The sequence below is a fragment of the Poecilia mexicana genome, unplaced genomic scaffold, assembly GCF_051168715.1.
Source record: "Poecilia mexicana isolate PSO_F unplaced genomic scaffold, ASM5116871v1 scaffold_11, whole genome shotgun sequence".
In the NCBI taxonomy this organism is placed as follows: Eukaryota; Metazoa; Chordata; class Actinopteri; order Cyprinodontiformes; family Poeciliidae; genus Poecilia; species Poecilia mexicana.
Genome location: NW_028263380.1, coordinates 16,430,669 through 16,444,268, shown reverse-complemented (window position 1 = coordinate 16,444,268; position 13,600 = coordinate 16,430,669). Strand labels below are relative to the sequence as shown.

The window sequence follows — 13,600 nt, the reverse complement described above, 5'->3', positions numbered from 1 at the left end:
CCCTATCCAAAACTCAATTCATACCTTAGCCCTAACTCTGACAATCTGAAAATCGTCCCCACAAGGTATTACAAACAAACGCGTGTGCACGTACACACACACACACACACACACACACACACACACACACACACACACACACACACACACACACACACACACACGCACACACACACACACTTTGAGGTAGTACGCATTGAGCCTTTACCCTGGGCTTGGAGAACTGTGGCATTATGGGAGATTGAAAAAAATGAATCTGAAAGAAATAGAAAAAAAACTATTTAAATTTAAAAACTACAAATTAGCACCATCATAATTTCTGTTTATAAAAGCAGCGAGTGCTCAGAGGAAAACCTGAAAACAGGCGTTCATCGTCGTCCTTTTCCAACTGCTTTCCCTCAATCTGAACCTGACAGACAGCAAGGAAGGCAGGCGCTAATGTAGGTGTTGTTAGAGTTGATTTTGCTAAAGAAAGAAATAAACCAATAGGTGAGGAGACTGTTTTGCAGAATGCCAACAGCCAGAGGCAGGAATTAAATCCTCATTAGGCGCTGGCAGCGTCACAGCTCTGTTCTTCAAGCTGCGTGCTGGTTGATCGTCAACATGGTGCAACTGCATCATATGAAGGCATCAGCTGAGGTGGGTTAGATTATTACTTTAGAATATTGTAAGAATTACTTTTGCAAACAGAAGTGCACATTTTCAGTTTGCCTTATGAAGTGCTGCTCTCACACTTTAACCCTTTCATGCATGAATTATGATCCTTTGTCAGGATTTTTTTTTAAATTTTTTTTAGGTGATCAATTGTAATTTTCTCCAAATACAAAGTCCATATTTGAAAAAATACATCAGTAGTATTGTTCTTTAGGGGTTATCTGATGTCACAATATTTTTTTTTTACCTGCAAAAGTCGTCTACAGAAGGGACCGGGTCGGTTGGCGTGCTTTTTTTGTCTGTCGGCCATATTGGATTTAACCAAAATAATTTCTTGCATTTGCAGCTGATGGCCAGTAGTAGTGTGCATTTAGAACATAAAAATCCACAAGAAGCACAAGAAAATGGCTTTTAGATTGCTGCCCACTGCAGTGACCACTATGCATGAAAGGGTTAAAATCCCAGTAAATAAGCTCCGCTTCCCCTCAGAACCAAGTTTTAGCTTTCAGATTTAACGGTCCCAGCACAAAAATCTTCCTACACCTTCAAAGTCTCCTACAGTAAATAAAAGTGTTTATTCGGTTGCAACCATCTCGTTCCATGCAAGATGCCAAATTAAGACACACACAAGAAACTTACCCAATTTCACACAACGCATATTTATTTTAAGTAACATTTTCCAACCCGAAAAATCGTGAGTACTAAAAGCCGTCACAAGTCAGTACCAGCGTTGATATCACAGAGACATCCCAAAAATAAAACTTATACGTGCAAAACTTTTCATTTAATTTAACATTACCAAATATACATCCACAAGAGGTAATTTATTGGAATATCTTCAATAATATATATTTTAAAAATTTGCAAATTGCTTACAGCCAGCAATGAGGCACTGAGTGCACCAAAAAGTTCAACTCAGAAAAGTTGACTCAGAAGAAAAGAACAAACTGGCCTGTTAATTAATAAAGCTGACATTTTCTCTGTTCCCTCGGACACAAAGTTCAATTACCGTCAGATAAACAAGAGTCCTAACTAGCTTTTGGCTCAGCAGAGATGTTGCAAGAACAATTTATTGATTTACCAGCTATTTTCAGCGATAAAAGCCAGGATTCTGAGTCTCAAGGTTGAATTTCTGAGGGTGGAAACTGGCTGTTGGTGATGTTCTCTAATTCGGACGGTGATTTAATAAGCTGCCGAAATCAACAGGGCGGACCGCCCATTGAGCCAAGCGAACATGTGACACATTTATAGATGAGAGAGCAGGTGGAGAGGGGTGAGTGTTACATTTACAGCAGCAGCAGCAACTTAGCTACAAGTAAAAGCCGATGAATATTTCAGAAGGAAAGTTACAGAAAAAGCGGGCGCTGGAAAACACCACAAAGCCCCTGACAGCTGCTCGGAGCCGAGGTGGAAATTTCCCTTCCTGTGTTTGCTAATAACAAATAGAAAACAGTAATGACGCAATATAAAAGAATTGTTTTTGTTGTTGTTGCATAAAAAAAATAAATCTTTAAAATCTACAAAATAAAGCACGTTGGGGGAATTCATGCACTGTTGCCGGCCGTTCAGGCTGGAGTTAGGCTCAGACCTGCTAAATATTTTAAGAGCACAAAAACTAGTGGTGTCTTCCCCCTTACTCATTCAGCAGCAGTTGGTCTGTGGGAGGGAAAAAACCAGCACCAAAATATTGGAAATTTCCTAAAATATTAAAAAAACATATTACAATGCACGTGAAAAAAGCACGAGTGCTGGAAATCTGTGCCAACCACGTCTAATGATCATGTTTTTGAGGGAAGGAGGTGGCGGGGGGGGCAACAGCTTGTTTTTGTGTGTTGAGCTCCAGTGTAAATGTTACTCGCTGACACCTGCAGAAGAGCAATTATTACAAGGCTCACAGGCAAAAAAAGAAAAAAATCCAGCAGTAACCCTCCTCCTTCACTCATAACTAGAGGCTTTCAGCAGAAAACACCGCTCTTTAATAATTTGTGTTTGTGTGTCATGGCGCTGGCTTTGGGCACTTTTGGCTTTTTGATATATAAAGCTGAGGAGCCAACGAGCGAAACGAGTCTTCACTGAAACAGATGTGACACACCGAGTTCATCAATGAAATAATCAGCTTCAAAGCAACAGATAAAAGCGAGGCAGAAAGACGCAGCCTTTATCAGCAGGATGTCAGTGTCTTACATGCATTTTTCAAACCCTTTGATTAGTTTGCATGTTTTTATGCCCACTTTTGCCTATTTTTTTCTTACTTAATGCCATTTCTTTCAGTCTATAAAGTTTTGCTTCATGTCTCATCTGACAAAATGAATGTAAACTGACCAAAATGTTTGAGATTCTTCACAGAAAAGTGAAAATGACCTTTTTGGCACCAAAATACCTCCTTCTGTAGCAGATTTGAGGTCTCATAAAAGCTTTTTGGTTTGATAAAAGGGTTCCTGTCCTGTTCCCATCAGCCTCATCAGAACAGCTGAAGTATCAAGTCGGGTCCCCAGTCCATGGCGGTCTGAGCCACGGCGAACACGGCGGCCCCCAGCGTAGCGGAGAGCCCCCAGACCGCCATCTTCATCATCCTGTTCCCCTCCCTCCGCAGCGGGCCTCGGGCTGCAGGCAGGGAAGCCTCCAGGCCTGGGTGTCAAAAGGTCACGAGCACAGACAAGGAGGACGTGGTCAGATGATGAAACATGCAGGGGTCACAATGTTCAAGGCCAAACCAAAGGAACAGTCCAGGCCACATTTATTGAGTTAAAATCCCTGAAATTAATTCATCTTTTATGACAGTATCATAATCTCACACTGAAGCATTCATTTTATTTGAAAGAGTTTTTTTCTGGGTTTTTTTGCTCTTATGTATCATGTGACTTTGTTTTTTTTTTTTTATGTCTATCTGAACCACGATAGTTAAATATACAAATAAATCATAGGGGCCATAGAAAAATCATTAAATGGCCAAGACAGCCACAAAAACTGTTATGAAATCCTTACTCCTAAACCACAGAGACTGTATGTTTATGTGTTCTGCAGGGTGAGATTACGCTACTGCACAAAAAAAAAGTTTGTTTTACTGAAATCAAAGACCCCTCTTTATCCAGAGTTGCAATAAATGTGGAAAATAATTGTTATTTTAATTATATGACTGGACTGACAACCATAAAAGAGGATTTTGAAGGTAAAAACAGCAGGAGCAGAGAGAACAGGAGAGAAATTTATCACAAAACAAAAACTAAAGTATTAATAAAAAATAAAAAGCTTTGTGTCCTGTGCCCTAAAAACCCTAAAAACAAATTAAGCACATGAATCTGCAGTTATAATGTTCTTAAATATCACTGAGTGGCTGATTGCTCAGAAAGGAAACTGGTTCTCTGTATGCATTAATTAAAAAAACATTATTTAATTCCCTTTTGTGATTAAAAAAGTATTTTTGTATTGAATTGTATATATATATATATATATATATATATATATATATATAAAATCTGTTTGATTGAACTTTATCAGGGAGGGTTTGAATAACGTTCCCTAAAGCTTAAGGTTAAAACGTACAAAAGTATTGTTCGCAATCGTGAGACCTACATGTTGGTTTTAGACGTTTTTCTGCCTTCTGATTATATTTTGATGAAACTGCAGGGAATTATATTCCTCAGGTTTGTAATTAAAGCATTCAGCCTGCAGCTGAAGCCACACAATATTTCCGAGTCCGTGTAAATCACTGACAACATGTCAGACGCCGCTGCTCAGATCTTCACAGAACACAAGGGAGCAATGCATCTCTTTGTTCTGTTCTGGCATATTTAAATCTGCCCTTGATTGGTTTGATGGGGGTGCTACAACATTTGTTTACATGTTATTGATCGTGCCAGAGGGGAAATGTTTACTGCTGCCTTGTTTTGAAGAATTATAACACTGAGGTGGGAAAACCCCCAAAGCTGGGAGCTCTGGAAGGATTTTCGTGGAGGATTTCACAGATAATATTCATTTTTTCTCAACCTTCAAAGGCTGTGCAGCAACAATACATCTATACCCTGTCTCCACACACCAAAAAAAAAAAAAAAAAAAAAAAAATTATATATATATATGCGAGTGCTCTCTATGTGAAGAATAGTAATAAGATTACAGTAACTATTTTTACCATGTCTGGAGGTGGTGGAGCCCTGGGCCCTGGTGAGGCGCTGGAGAACAGAGTCTGGCCTCTGGTGGAGGGTGGAGAGATGAAATGCCTGGAAGCTGCTTATGGACAAGCTGATGCAAGGAAACGAGAGGCAGAGAGAAAGAGAGATGAATGGGAAGGGAGTGTTAGCCATCAATAAGGAAGAAAACTAAAGTCTAGTGACATGAGAAGATGGACTGATGGATAAAGTGATAGATTAAGACAAGTGAGCCAAAGAGGATGAGAGAGAGAGGGAGAATTGCTAACTCAGTGCTTCTTAGCCGTGGAAAGCTAATGTATGTTTTGAGCATTTGTATCTTTCAGCGTGTCTGTCAAGGTCTCGTGTCACTTCCCGCCCTGAACAATGACTTCAGGCGACACTGAAGGATGCTGACACGCAGAAACGCGCTCAGAGCTGCGCAGAGCGAGGGAGCGAGTGGCCCCGCCCGCCTAAAAGGCTTCCCCTTAATAATAAAGAGAGAAAGGCGCTGTGTGGACCAACACCAGGAAATCTGTGGCACATCTGGGTGGTGGAGTCGGGATGTGAGTTAGGAGCGCCCCCTTTTGGTTACTGAAGGAGCTACCTCGCACTTTCCAGAGTAAATATTGCTCCTATCCAAAATATGTTTTATTTTTACACATAAACCAAAAGGCAGTTCTTAGCAAAAATAAATGCATAAATGCAAATTTTAAACAGGAGAAACATTTTGGTTGAAACATTTTATAATTCATTCAGATCGACAGGCTTATGCTTTACCTGTTTTGGTCTAATGTAACAACAAGCATAAAGAAAATATAAAAAAGTGCATATTTATTGAAGCATGCAATCCAAAGACAGCATTTTTCTTTCATTTATTAAAATGTGAAATCTCAGGATTTCCTCAGTTTGTGGCCTGTTTTTTTTCTATTATATGTTGTGGAAATTATACAAGTTAATATTTAGGATCAAACTCATATTTAGAGATAAAACAGCAATCCTCTTTAGCAAGCAGAGGGTTTGTTTATGACACTGAAAAGTGTCAATTGGAGCCATAGCTGTATAAGATCAATATAACATAATTTCACTCATGTATTACCATTCCCATAATAAACTTCATATTGTCTTAATTTAGCCCAGAAAAATGCAAATGTAATTTTTTTAAGCCTATATGTTTGTCAAGTGGTTAATGGACGGAGTTTAGAGAGCACAGTTCTAGTTAGAGTTTTCAGAGAGCTTTACACTACAGCTACATTCACCCATAAAGACTCACACACACTTTTACATACTCATATGAAGACTGCAAGGCAATTTGGGGATGAGTGCTTTTCCCAGAATAATTACATTGTGTTATCTCATGTGACATTATGCAGACACTCTGTCTGCACAGAAGATGATTCACTCAGCTTTGCATGAAGAATGCAGGAATGTGGTGAGACAGCAGGAGGCAAAACCCTGCCTTCTGATCAAAGTTACGCAGGTCAATTAAATATACAAAAGTAAACAAAATATTACACTCTTCTTCCAAATACTCACAGTATGAAGGCAATGGATTTAAACAGCAATAGAAAACAAAACTTGTTTCCCCAAAATGCGCTTAATTTTTCACATTTAGGCAGCAACATACGTTTAATGATGATTTAAAGGAAATCTTAAATAATCTGGACAAAAAAATTGATGCATGCAGTTCCAAGTTTGGTGCAATAGATTATGTGCAAAAGCCAAATTGGGATACTTTGATTAGAAGAGTAGGTTTTGTTTTATTTTGCTCACGAAGCAAACCTCACGCCTTGCAGGGACAGAGAACAATTAAAGTAAAGAAGTTCATCAGCGTAAAACTTGACTGGAACACAAACAATTGAAAGTGAGAAAAGGAGCAAAAACACAAAACAGAACCTCCATACAGAGTGATTTCTAGGAGACTTTACTGCTGTGTGTTCCAGTTTAATTAAGCAGCTATTAAACTGTAGCAGCCATAAACATGGATCTGACTGTTGTTGTTTCTCCTAATAAACAGCTTAAACACCAGGGCTAAAGACACGTGCTCTGAGCAGAGTTACCACATTAACGGCTTTACTTTTATCTGTCATCATTGTTGCTTCACCTCTTGCCAGACTGCAGTGCAGCCTGCTTGGCCAGCATCGACGGAGGGAACTGCTGGAACAGGTCCTGCGCCTGGCCGATCAGGAGTTCATACGGGAGGTCCTGCGGGATGTGGGAGAGCAGGTGGTGCACCATGGCCATGTCACACTCGGTTTGCTTCACCTCCTTCTCTCTGTGCAACACAATCTGAAGAAGAGAAACGGGAAACAAAGACAAACATTTAGAAGAATCTAAATTTAATTTGTTTTATTGTAAATCAACAAGTTTTGGTCTTTTCTTTTTTGCATGGGCAGAGTTTATCCTCTTCAAAAATACTTGTGTTGCATTTTTTTTCCTTTCTTAAACTGTCCCCATTTTTTGCATGCTGTGAAAACAAAACATTTTATTTTAATGATTTAAATTCTGTGCTGGTGGGTCGATTTCTGCCTGCGAACATTTTTCTCAGGGTGCGTAACAACGATCAAATTTAAGTCGTTTCACGTGGGAGGAAATATGAACCGCTTTTCACCAAGAAGCAAACTAGCTGTTAAAAAAGTAGCCTAGAGCAAAGAAGGAGTAAGTTTATACATCTTATTCTCTTAATTACTATGAATCAAGTATGATGAGTTGAAAATGAGGCCCTCCAGTCAGAAATACTAAAGAGAACAAAAGTGATGACAAACAGGAAAGCAGAGTTACAGGTTTAACTAAGAAGTGCCCTGGAGATATCTTTTCTGGAAAATAACACCTTCCTACGAGGATATTAGACAATATACATGCAGATAGAAAGGAAATCTGCTGTCACGCTATTTTTTTTAGATTGCAATGTGTATTTGTGTACCACACATGGGTCTAAATATGGGAAACGAAGCTCAGTTTCACACAAATAAAGTATGTGTTTTGTTTATGATGCATTCACATATTCTATTTACTACTGCATAAGGACAGTTATGTTTGTGTTACTGAACGCCTGACCTTCTAGGAATGAAAGTTTACCACCTTATACATTATCGTTACAAAATACGTCCAGTCTCTATGACCACTAGGATCATATTGGAGCAACTTTGCCCCATTTCAGATTTATTTCAATTCAAGCCTCATGTTGCGATCTGAACTTAGCTTTAGAGGACGAATAAATAAATTTCTACTTTATGGTCTCAGATACTTCAGAGTCCTTCCTTTATTTAGCTAAAAAAAAACAAACAAACAAACAAAGAGAAAAGTAGATACTGAAACATTCTCAACAGCAACTGTTCCTACTCTGAAAAGTTTAAAAAAGTATTTTAAGAAACAAACTAACCTTAGCATAAATTATCCAATACACCAACATTCCTGCTTTTAACAGAGCCTCTATTGAGAAACATCGTAAAAATAGTCACTTACACTCGATTTTTCTTTCATTTAAACTAAAAGTACCAAACTGCCCTGCAGACAAGGTCGCATGCGAAAGCAGTCAAGCAGTCTTACGGTAGCAGCAAGGTAGATGGGCATCAGTGGATGGGAGGCCAGGAAGAAGTCGTAGAGCCTCAGTGTGTGTCTGAACTCTGACAGGACGTGACCGTACCACGTGATGAGCCAGGAGAGAGCAAAGATGGTTCCGACCTCCGCTCTGAAACAGACGCCACATCGAACAGATGAAGACAAGCTGCTCAACGGCACAGGGAAAGAAATTATATTCAGGTTTTTTATACGCAGATTTCACATGTGCTCCAAGCGTTTCTTAAACTTAAGCAAAGATTACTTACTTTAAAAAAATAAAGTGATCTTTATCACTTATCTCAGTTGTAACATGAAACCTGATTCTTTTTTTTTTTTTTTTTTTTTACATGCAATGACAAATTAGCTGGAATCTTTATATTTAAGGCATTTACTAGTTGGTACATTTTGACCAATTTAGAAAGTGAAGTTTTTCAAAAATTTTCTGAAACCTAAATAAAATGAAGTAGTATATGTGGAGGGTTTTGGTAAATGAAATTGAAAGAATGGGGATGGACAAAAGGCAAGAAGCATGAGCAAAGAACAGCTGGAGAAATGAGATAAAATGGAGGAGAAACAAACCAAAGAAAGTGGAAGAGAAACGCATGAGAAGGCAGGAAGAAAGAAGAGGAAGAATGCACTAAAATCAGTGATCCAAACGTTGAAGTAATCTTTTCTTTATCGTCTTGTCTTTTAGTCCAAAGTTCAAAATTAGTTTAATGATGCAAAGACCTCAGTGAGACAAACAGGCCAGTAAAACCACAACATTTAACTGAAACTCCCCAAATTAGACCACAAATAATGCATCCTCAGTTATATTTAAAGACTGGCTCTCTGGTTCCCTCTAGTGGCAAGTTATTCTAAAACAATCCCAGTTTTTAGGTGATTTACTTTACCTGACCATAAAGTCGTGTAGCTCTGCATCAACTTGTTCCAATATGGGCATAAGGTAGTTTAAAATGTGTTTGGTGCTGTCCATGGTCGGATCCATGAAATCCCTGCAGAAAGGAGACAAATTAAAGTTTAATTTAAAAAAATAAAAATAAAATAAAATCTTAATGTAGCAATGACTGTGAAAGCAGGCTAACCTGAGGTGAAAATTGGACAAAATGTCCAGCATGGCGATGGACATGCGCTCCCCAACCACCAGCAGCAGAGTCACAGCCACATCATGGTAGCCCTGGTAGTAGTGGAGCTGCGGGTTTCGCTTCAGCACCTCCAGGATGACGTCGATCAGCTGCTCTTGCAGAACGGCTCGCTCTGAGGCTGGCATACCTAAAACGCCGCACAGGAATGAAGCATTCACTACATGCAAACACCAGCAGTGAGAAGAAAAAAAAACAACCCTTTTTCTGTTTTTATTCAAGTTGAGAATATGCCTGGTGGCTAAACTGTAATCTCGACATCCAGAGATCATATATGATTCCTTCAATTATTCAAATTAAAGATAACTAAAAACCCAGAAAGGAACAAAGAAATAAAAAATGAAATAAAAGCAACTCAAATGAGAAACACATGACAGATTTATTTAACACAATTGTTAAAATTGTCTGGAAAAGCGACACGCCAGAGAAGCAATCCTCCACAGTAATGTAACTGATGTGGTCCAACAAGTACTTTAAGTTCATTAAGCTGTTCCACAAGCTGCTGAAACAGGAGGTGGACATTTCTGAACAGTTCTGCACATACTGCTTCAGCGTTTCAAAAGAAGTTTGGAATTATCTTTTGTTATTATTGCCTTTAATGATCAGGAAAAAAAAGAGCTGATTCTACACCTCTATGCTGGTGATATTATCTTTTCCACACCATTTATTTTTCAGGTAAGATTTACACAAACCTTTAAAAATCAATAAGTTTTTACTCAAAATGTCCTTGAGACTTGTTAATAGAAGACAGTCTCTGTCCTTTAAGTCTTCCAACACTTAAACTTTGCTAATTAATTATTTAACTTTATCAGACAACCCTCTGTGTTGGTCTAAGTACAAGGGTGAAGCCTGATAAACGTCACAGTGAATTACAGCTTGCTTCTGTTAGTAGAGGTAACACGCACGCGCACACACATGCACGCACACACACACACACACGCACACACACCTTTAGGAAATCGCTTCATGGACCTTCTGACATCCAGGACAACTTGATTGTAGTCCTTGTGGTTCTCCCTCACTTCTCGACCTGAAGCAGAAAGAAAGATTACATTAACAAAGAACTTTTTTTTTTCTTACAAATAAAAATCTGAAAGTTGCAGGTTGCATTTGTATTCCATGCCACACTTAAGATTTTTAATGGTACATAACGCTTTCCTTACGCTTTATAAATATTAAGTACTTTATGTTGTTGCATCATATTAAATCCAAATAAAGTACATGTAAGTTAATAGCTTTAGCAAAACAAAATGTGTAAAAGTTCAATGGGTTTAAGTATGTTTGCAGACCGCTGCAATGTCATAGGGAACGTCTATGTTGATTTATGTGGTGATTGTCAAAAAATAAATAATTTTCTTTTGTCATTAAGTGTCATTAAATGTGTTTTTTAGAAGGGAATACTAACCAGGTTTGTGTGGTAGGTTGTACACGTTTATGTTCAGTAATTTAGGCCAGACTTTTCTCCTTAGCTCATCAGTGAGTAGGCCTCTGTTACCGGCTGCAGCTCTCCTCAGTGCCTCAATGTCCACTGGATCCCTATCAGTTCAGAAGCAAAGAATTATGTAGCTCTCTAAAAAAAAAGTAAGTTTGATTGTAATGAAACAGTGTGAAGCTTTTCTTAATTTTAGATAAAGAAATCTAAAATTCCTAAAATTAAAAGTATTGTACCACATGTGGCTAAATTATGTAGGAGACTAGCCATCCTATAATAGTTTTTAGTATCACAGCCAAATTACATGATAGAGGATCAGATATTCATGCCTCGTGTACATAAACGATATAAAGCAGAATGATTTCAACCTTATCAAAGCCTGATGAATGACGGTCATCTTATGTTTCCTTCCACCATCCGATTCTGTAAGAAACGGGAAAAAGGTTTAGTGAGAAACCAGCAGAGATGTAATTAAAGAAGCATACATGAAAATAAATAAATAAATAAATAAATAAATAAATAAATAAATAAATAAATAAAACAGCAAACACAGGGTTACAAAATGAAAATTATAAAGCCATATTCGAGAAGTCATTGTGAACTTTAAGGTAGGAGTTGTTTTAGATAGTCATAAAATGCTAATTATGTTTATCCCATTTCACTTTTTTCCTCTTTTATAACAAATGGCAATGAACAAAAGTCCAACTCCTGTTTTGGTACTGTCTTTTACAGTCTTGACATTTTGTTATTTTTCAAAATATTCCTTAAAAAACTATTTATTCTCAAAAATATTATCCCAACTTCACAGAGAAAACAGCACAAAAGTGCTTAAAGGGTTTGTTTATAAGATGCGGAAAAATAATTCCCAACAAAACTGTGATGATTTATGTCAGTGGCAGGTAAATTGCAGACAAAGAATCACAATGACTCAGTATATGATGAGGTTATGTAAGAGCTTTTGTCTGGAGTTCTTGACAATGACACGAATGACAGGTTTGGTTCTGTGAATAAAATATCTGAAGATGGGAGCTGTAATTTTCCAGGGTTTTTCCAGACAACCCAGAATGCCACGCAAGCAGCATTTAGAGTTGCTTTGATTCCAATTAAATCTTGTTAAGAAACGACTGTGGATGATTTGTTGCCAGCTAGGAAGAGAAACTCGTCAACTCCAGATTAATATCCAGACCTGACTGGGTTTTGATGATATATTACGTAAAATGAGATTTAATTCGAGTATGAGACTTGTCAACTTTTCGATTTAATCAGCACCCAAATAATGTTAAATGTTCTGGCAAGTTTTATTAGCAAAAAAGCATTTGTGCGCCGAGTTTCCAACCATACAACAGTGCTAGCTATTTGTGTTTCACTAACCTCTTGGAACAGATCCATTCTCATTGCCCCCAACTCCTCCGATTTCTTTCTTCCTCTTGTGTTTTCTCATCCCATTTAAGTATAAAATGCCGAAAGTCAACTAAAACAATCAACCATGAGGCAGAAAAGGCTAATAAGAACAGTGTCTAAACACAAAAATGGGACCGGTTGTGTTTATATGAACGAAACCGCTCTTGTCTACAGCTGTTACTGACTTATTCAACGTACTTCCTGTCTGCCACGCTCTGATTGGACAAAATTATCACGTGACAAGCATATTATTGGCTGACTGCCAAAACGGAAGGCAACCTCACTTGATTGTAGTATTTGTAGTTCTACTGATTGCTCACCCGTTTGAAATATTGAAGATAACATAAAAACTATCTAGGAACTATTTTACAGTGCTTTAAAGTACTTTGCTGTAAATGCAAATACATTTTATAGGCCTCAAAGGGAAGTCAGGTACTCACAATCTTTTATTTTCTGATAAAATCTTCTATTAGTGAGGGACACAAACTGAATGAATGAATTAGTTAATGAAGCAGTAAATGTAATTGTTTCCTCTAATTTGAATATAAACTCATTCATTGATTCATTTTGAAAATATGTCTCAATGCAATTAAATCTTCTGCAAAACAATATAGCTATGATATTATGAAAACAAATGAGTCTACAGGAACTCTCAAAGCATTAATGACAATGCCATAAAATCCTGCTAAGTGTGCTTGGTCTTCAAGGCACCAGGCAGCATTTCATGAGAAGCTATCATTAAGCTACACTGGCTTTGCTCATTTATAGTCATATGCTGTTGCAGTCTGGTTTACTGTGAAATTAATGGAAACCAATATCAACTTTTTACAAAGGCGCAGCTGAGTTTTATAGACATTATATCATCTTATAGAGGCAGAACTCAAGTGGAAATGTTCTGTAACCAGACGACTTCACAGTTTACCTTTAGATAAACAGTTTAGTAGGGTTCAGGGTTCAGACTAATGAGACAGATTGTTATTTGCATTGAGGCAATGCTTATTATCTGAGGGTATCATGATACATCAGGCCCAAGATTTGGATATGAACCCTCTGCCAGTTTGGACTCTTAGTGCACATCAAGATCAAATATGACAATGTATATTTCAAATGGCTAAGAAACTGAAGTGTACTGTTTACTGTAGCAAAGAAAATAAACAGGCAGATTTATGGGGTTTGTAGTAATCAATATTATTAGTTTAATTTTTCAATTCTAGAATTCAATGACGTGTTTTCCTATCATGTAAACCAAATAGACACTGATGTTAATTGATGATGTTAAACAAAAA

At 37.7% G+C, this 13,600-nt stretch overlaps 1 protein-coding gene across 1 annotated transcript; it reads right to left on the bottom strand.

Annotated features, from left to right (window-relative positions):
- Positions 1-1,293: 1,293 nt before the first annotated feature.
- On the bottom strand, positions 1,294-12,538 carry LOC106916853 (TBC1 domain family member 20). Its single transcript, XM_014985438.2, has 10 exons — positions 12,285-12,538; positions 11,282-11,336; positions 10,887-11,017; positions 10,431-10,511; positions 9,425-9,611; positions 9,233-9,334; positions 8,328-8,469; positions 6,883-7,067; positions 4,784-4,893; positions 1,294-3,282 (listed from the first exon to the last, which is right to left on the bottom strand). Exons 1-10 carry the CDS (start codon positions 12,352-12,354, stop codon positions 3,116-3,118), a joined length of 1,230 nt encoding a protein of 409 aa, XP_014840924.2. The 5' UTR covers positions 12,355-12,538; the 3' UTR covers positions 1,294-3,115.
- Positions 12,539-13,600: the final 1,062 nt, after the last annotated feature.

Bases quoted from the DNA above. Each gene is read 5' to 3' on its own strand.
- LOC106916853 (XM_014985438.2), bottom strand. From the start codon at position 12,354: ATGAGAAAACACAAGAGGAAGAAAGAAATCGGAGGAGTTGGGGGCAAT. The intron at 9,612-10,430 runs GTGTGTGTGCGT...GCGGCGTTTTAG, and splicing joins CATGAAGCGATTTCCTAAAG to GTATGCCAGCCTCAGAGCGA. The intron at 7,068-8,327 runs GTAAGACTGCTT...TCTCTTCTTCAG, and splicing joins CCATCTACCTTGCTGCTACC to ATTGTGTTGCACAGAGAGAA.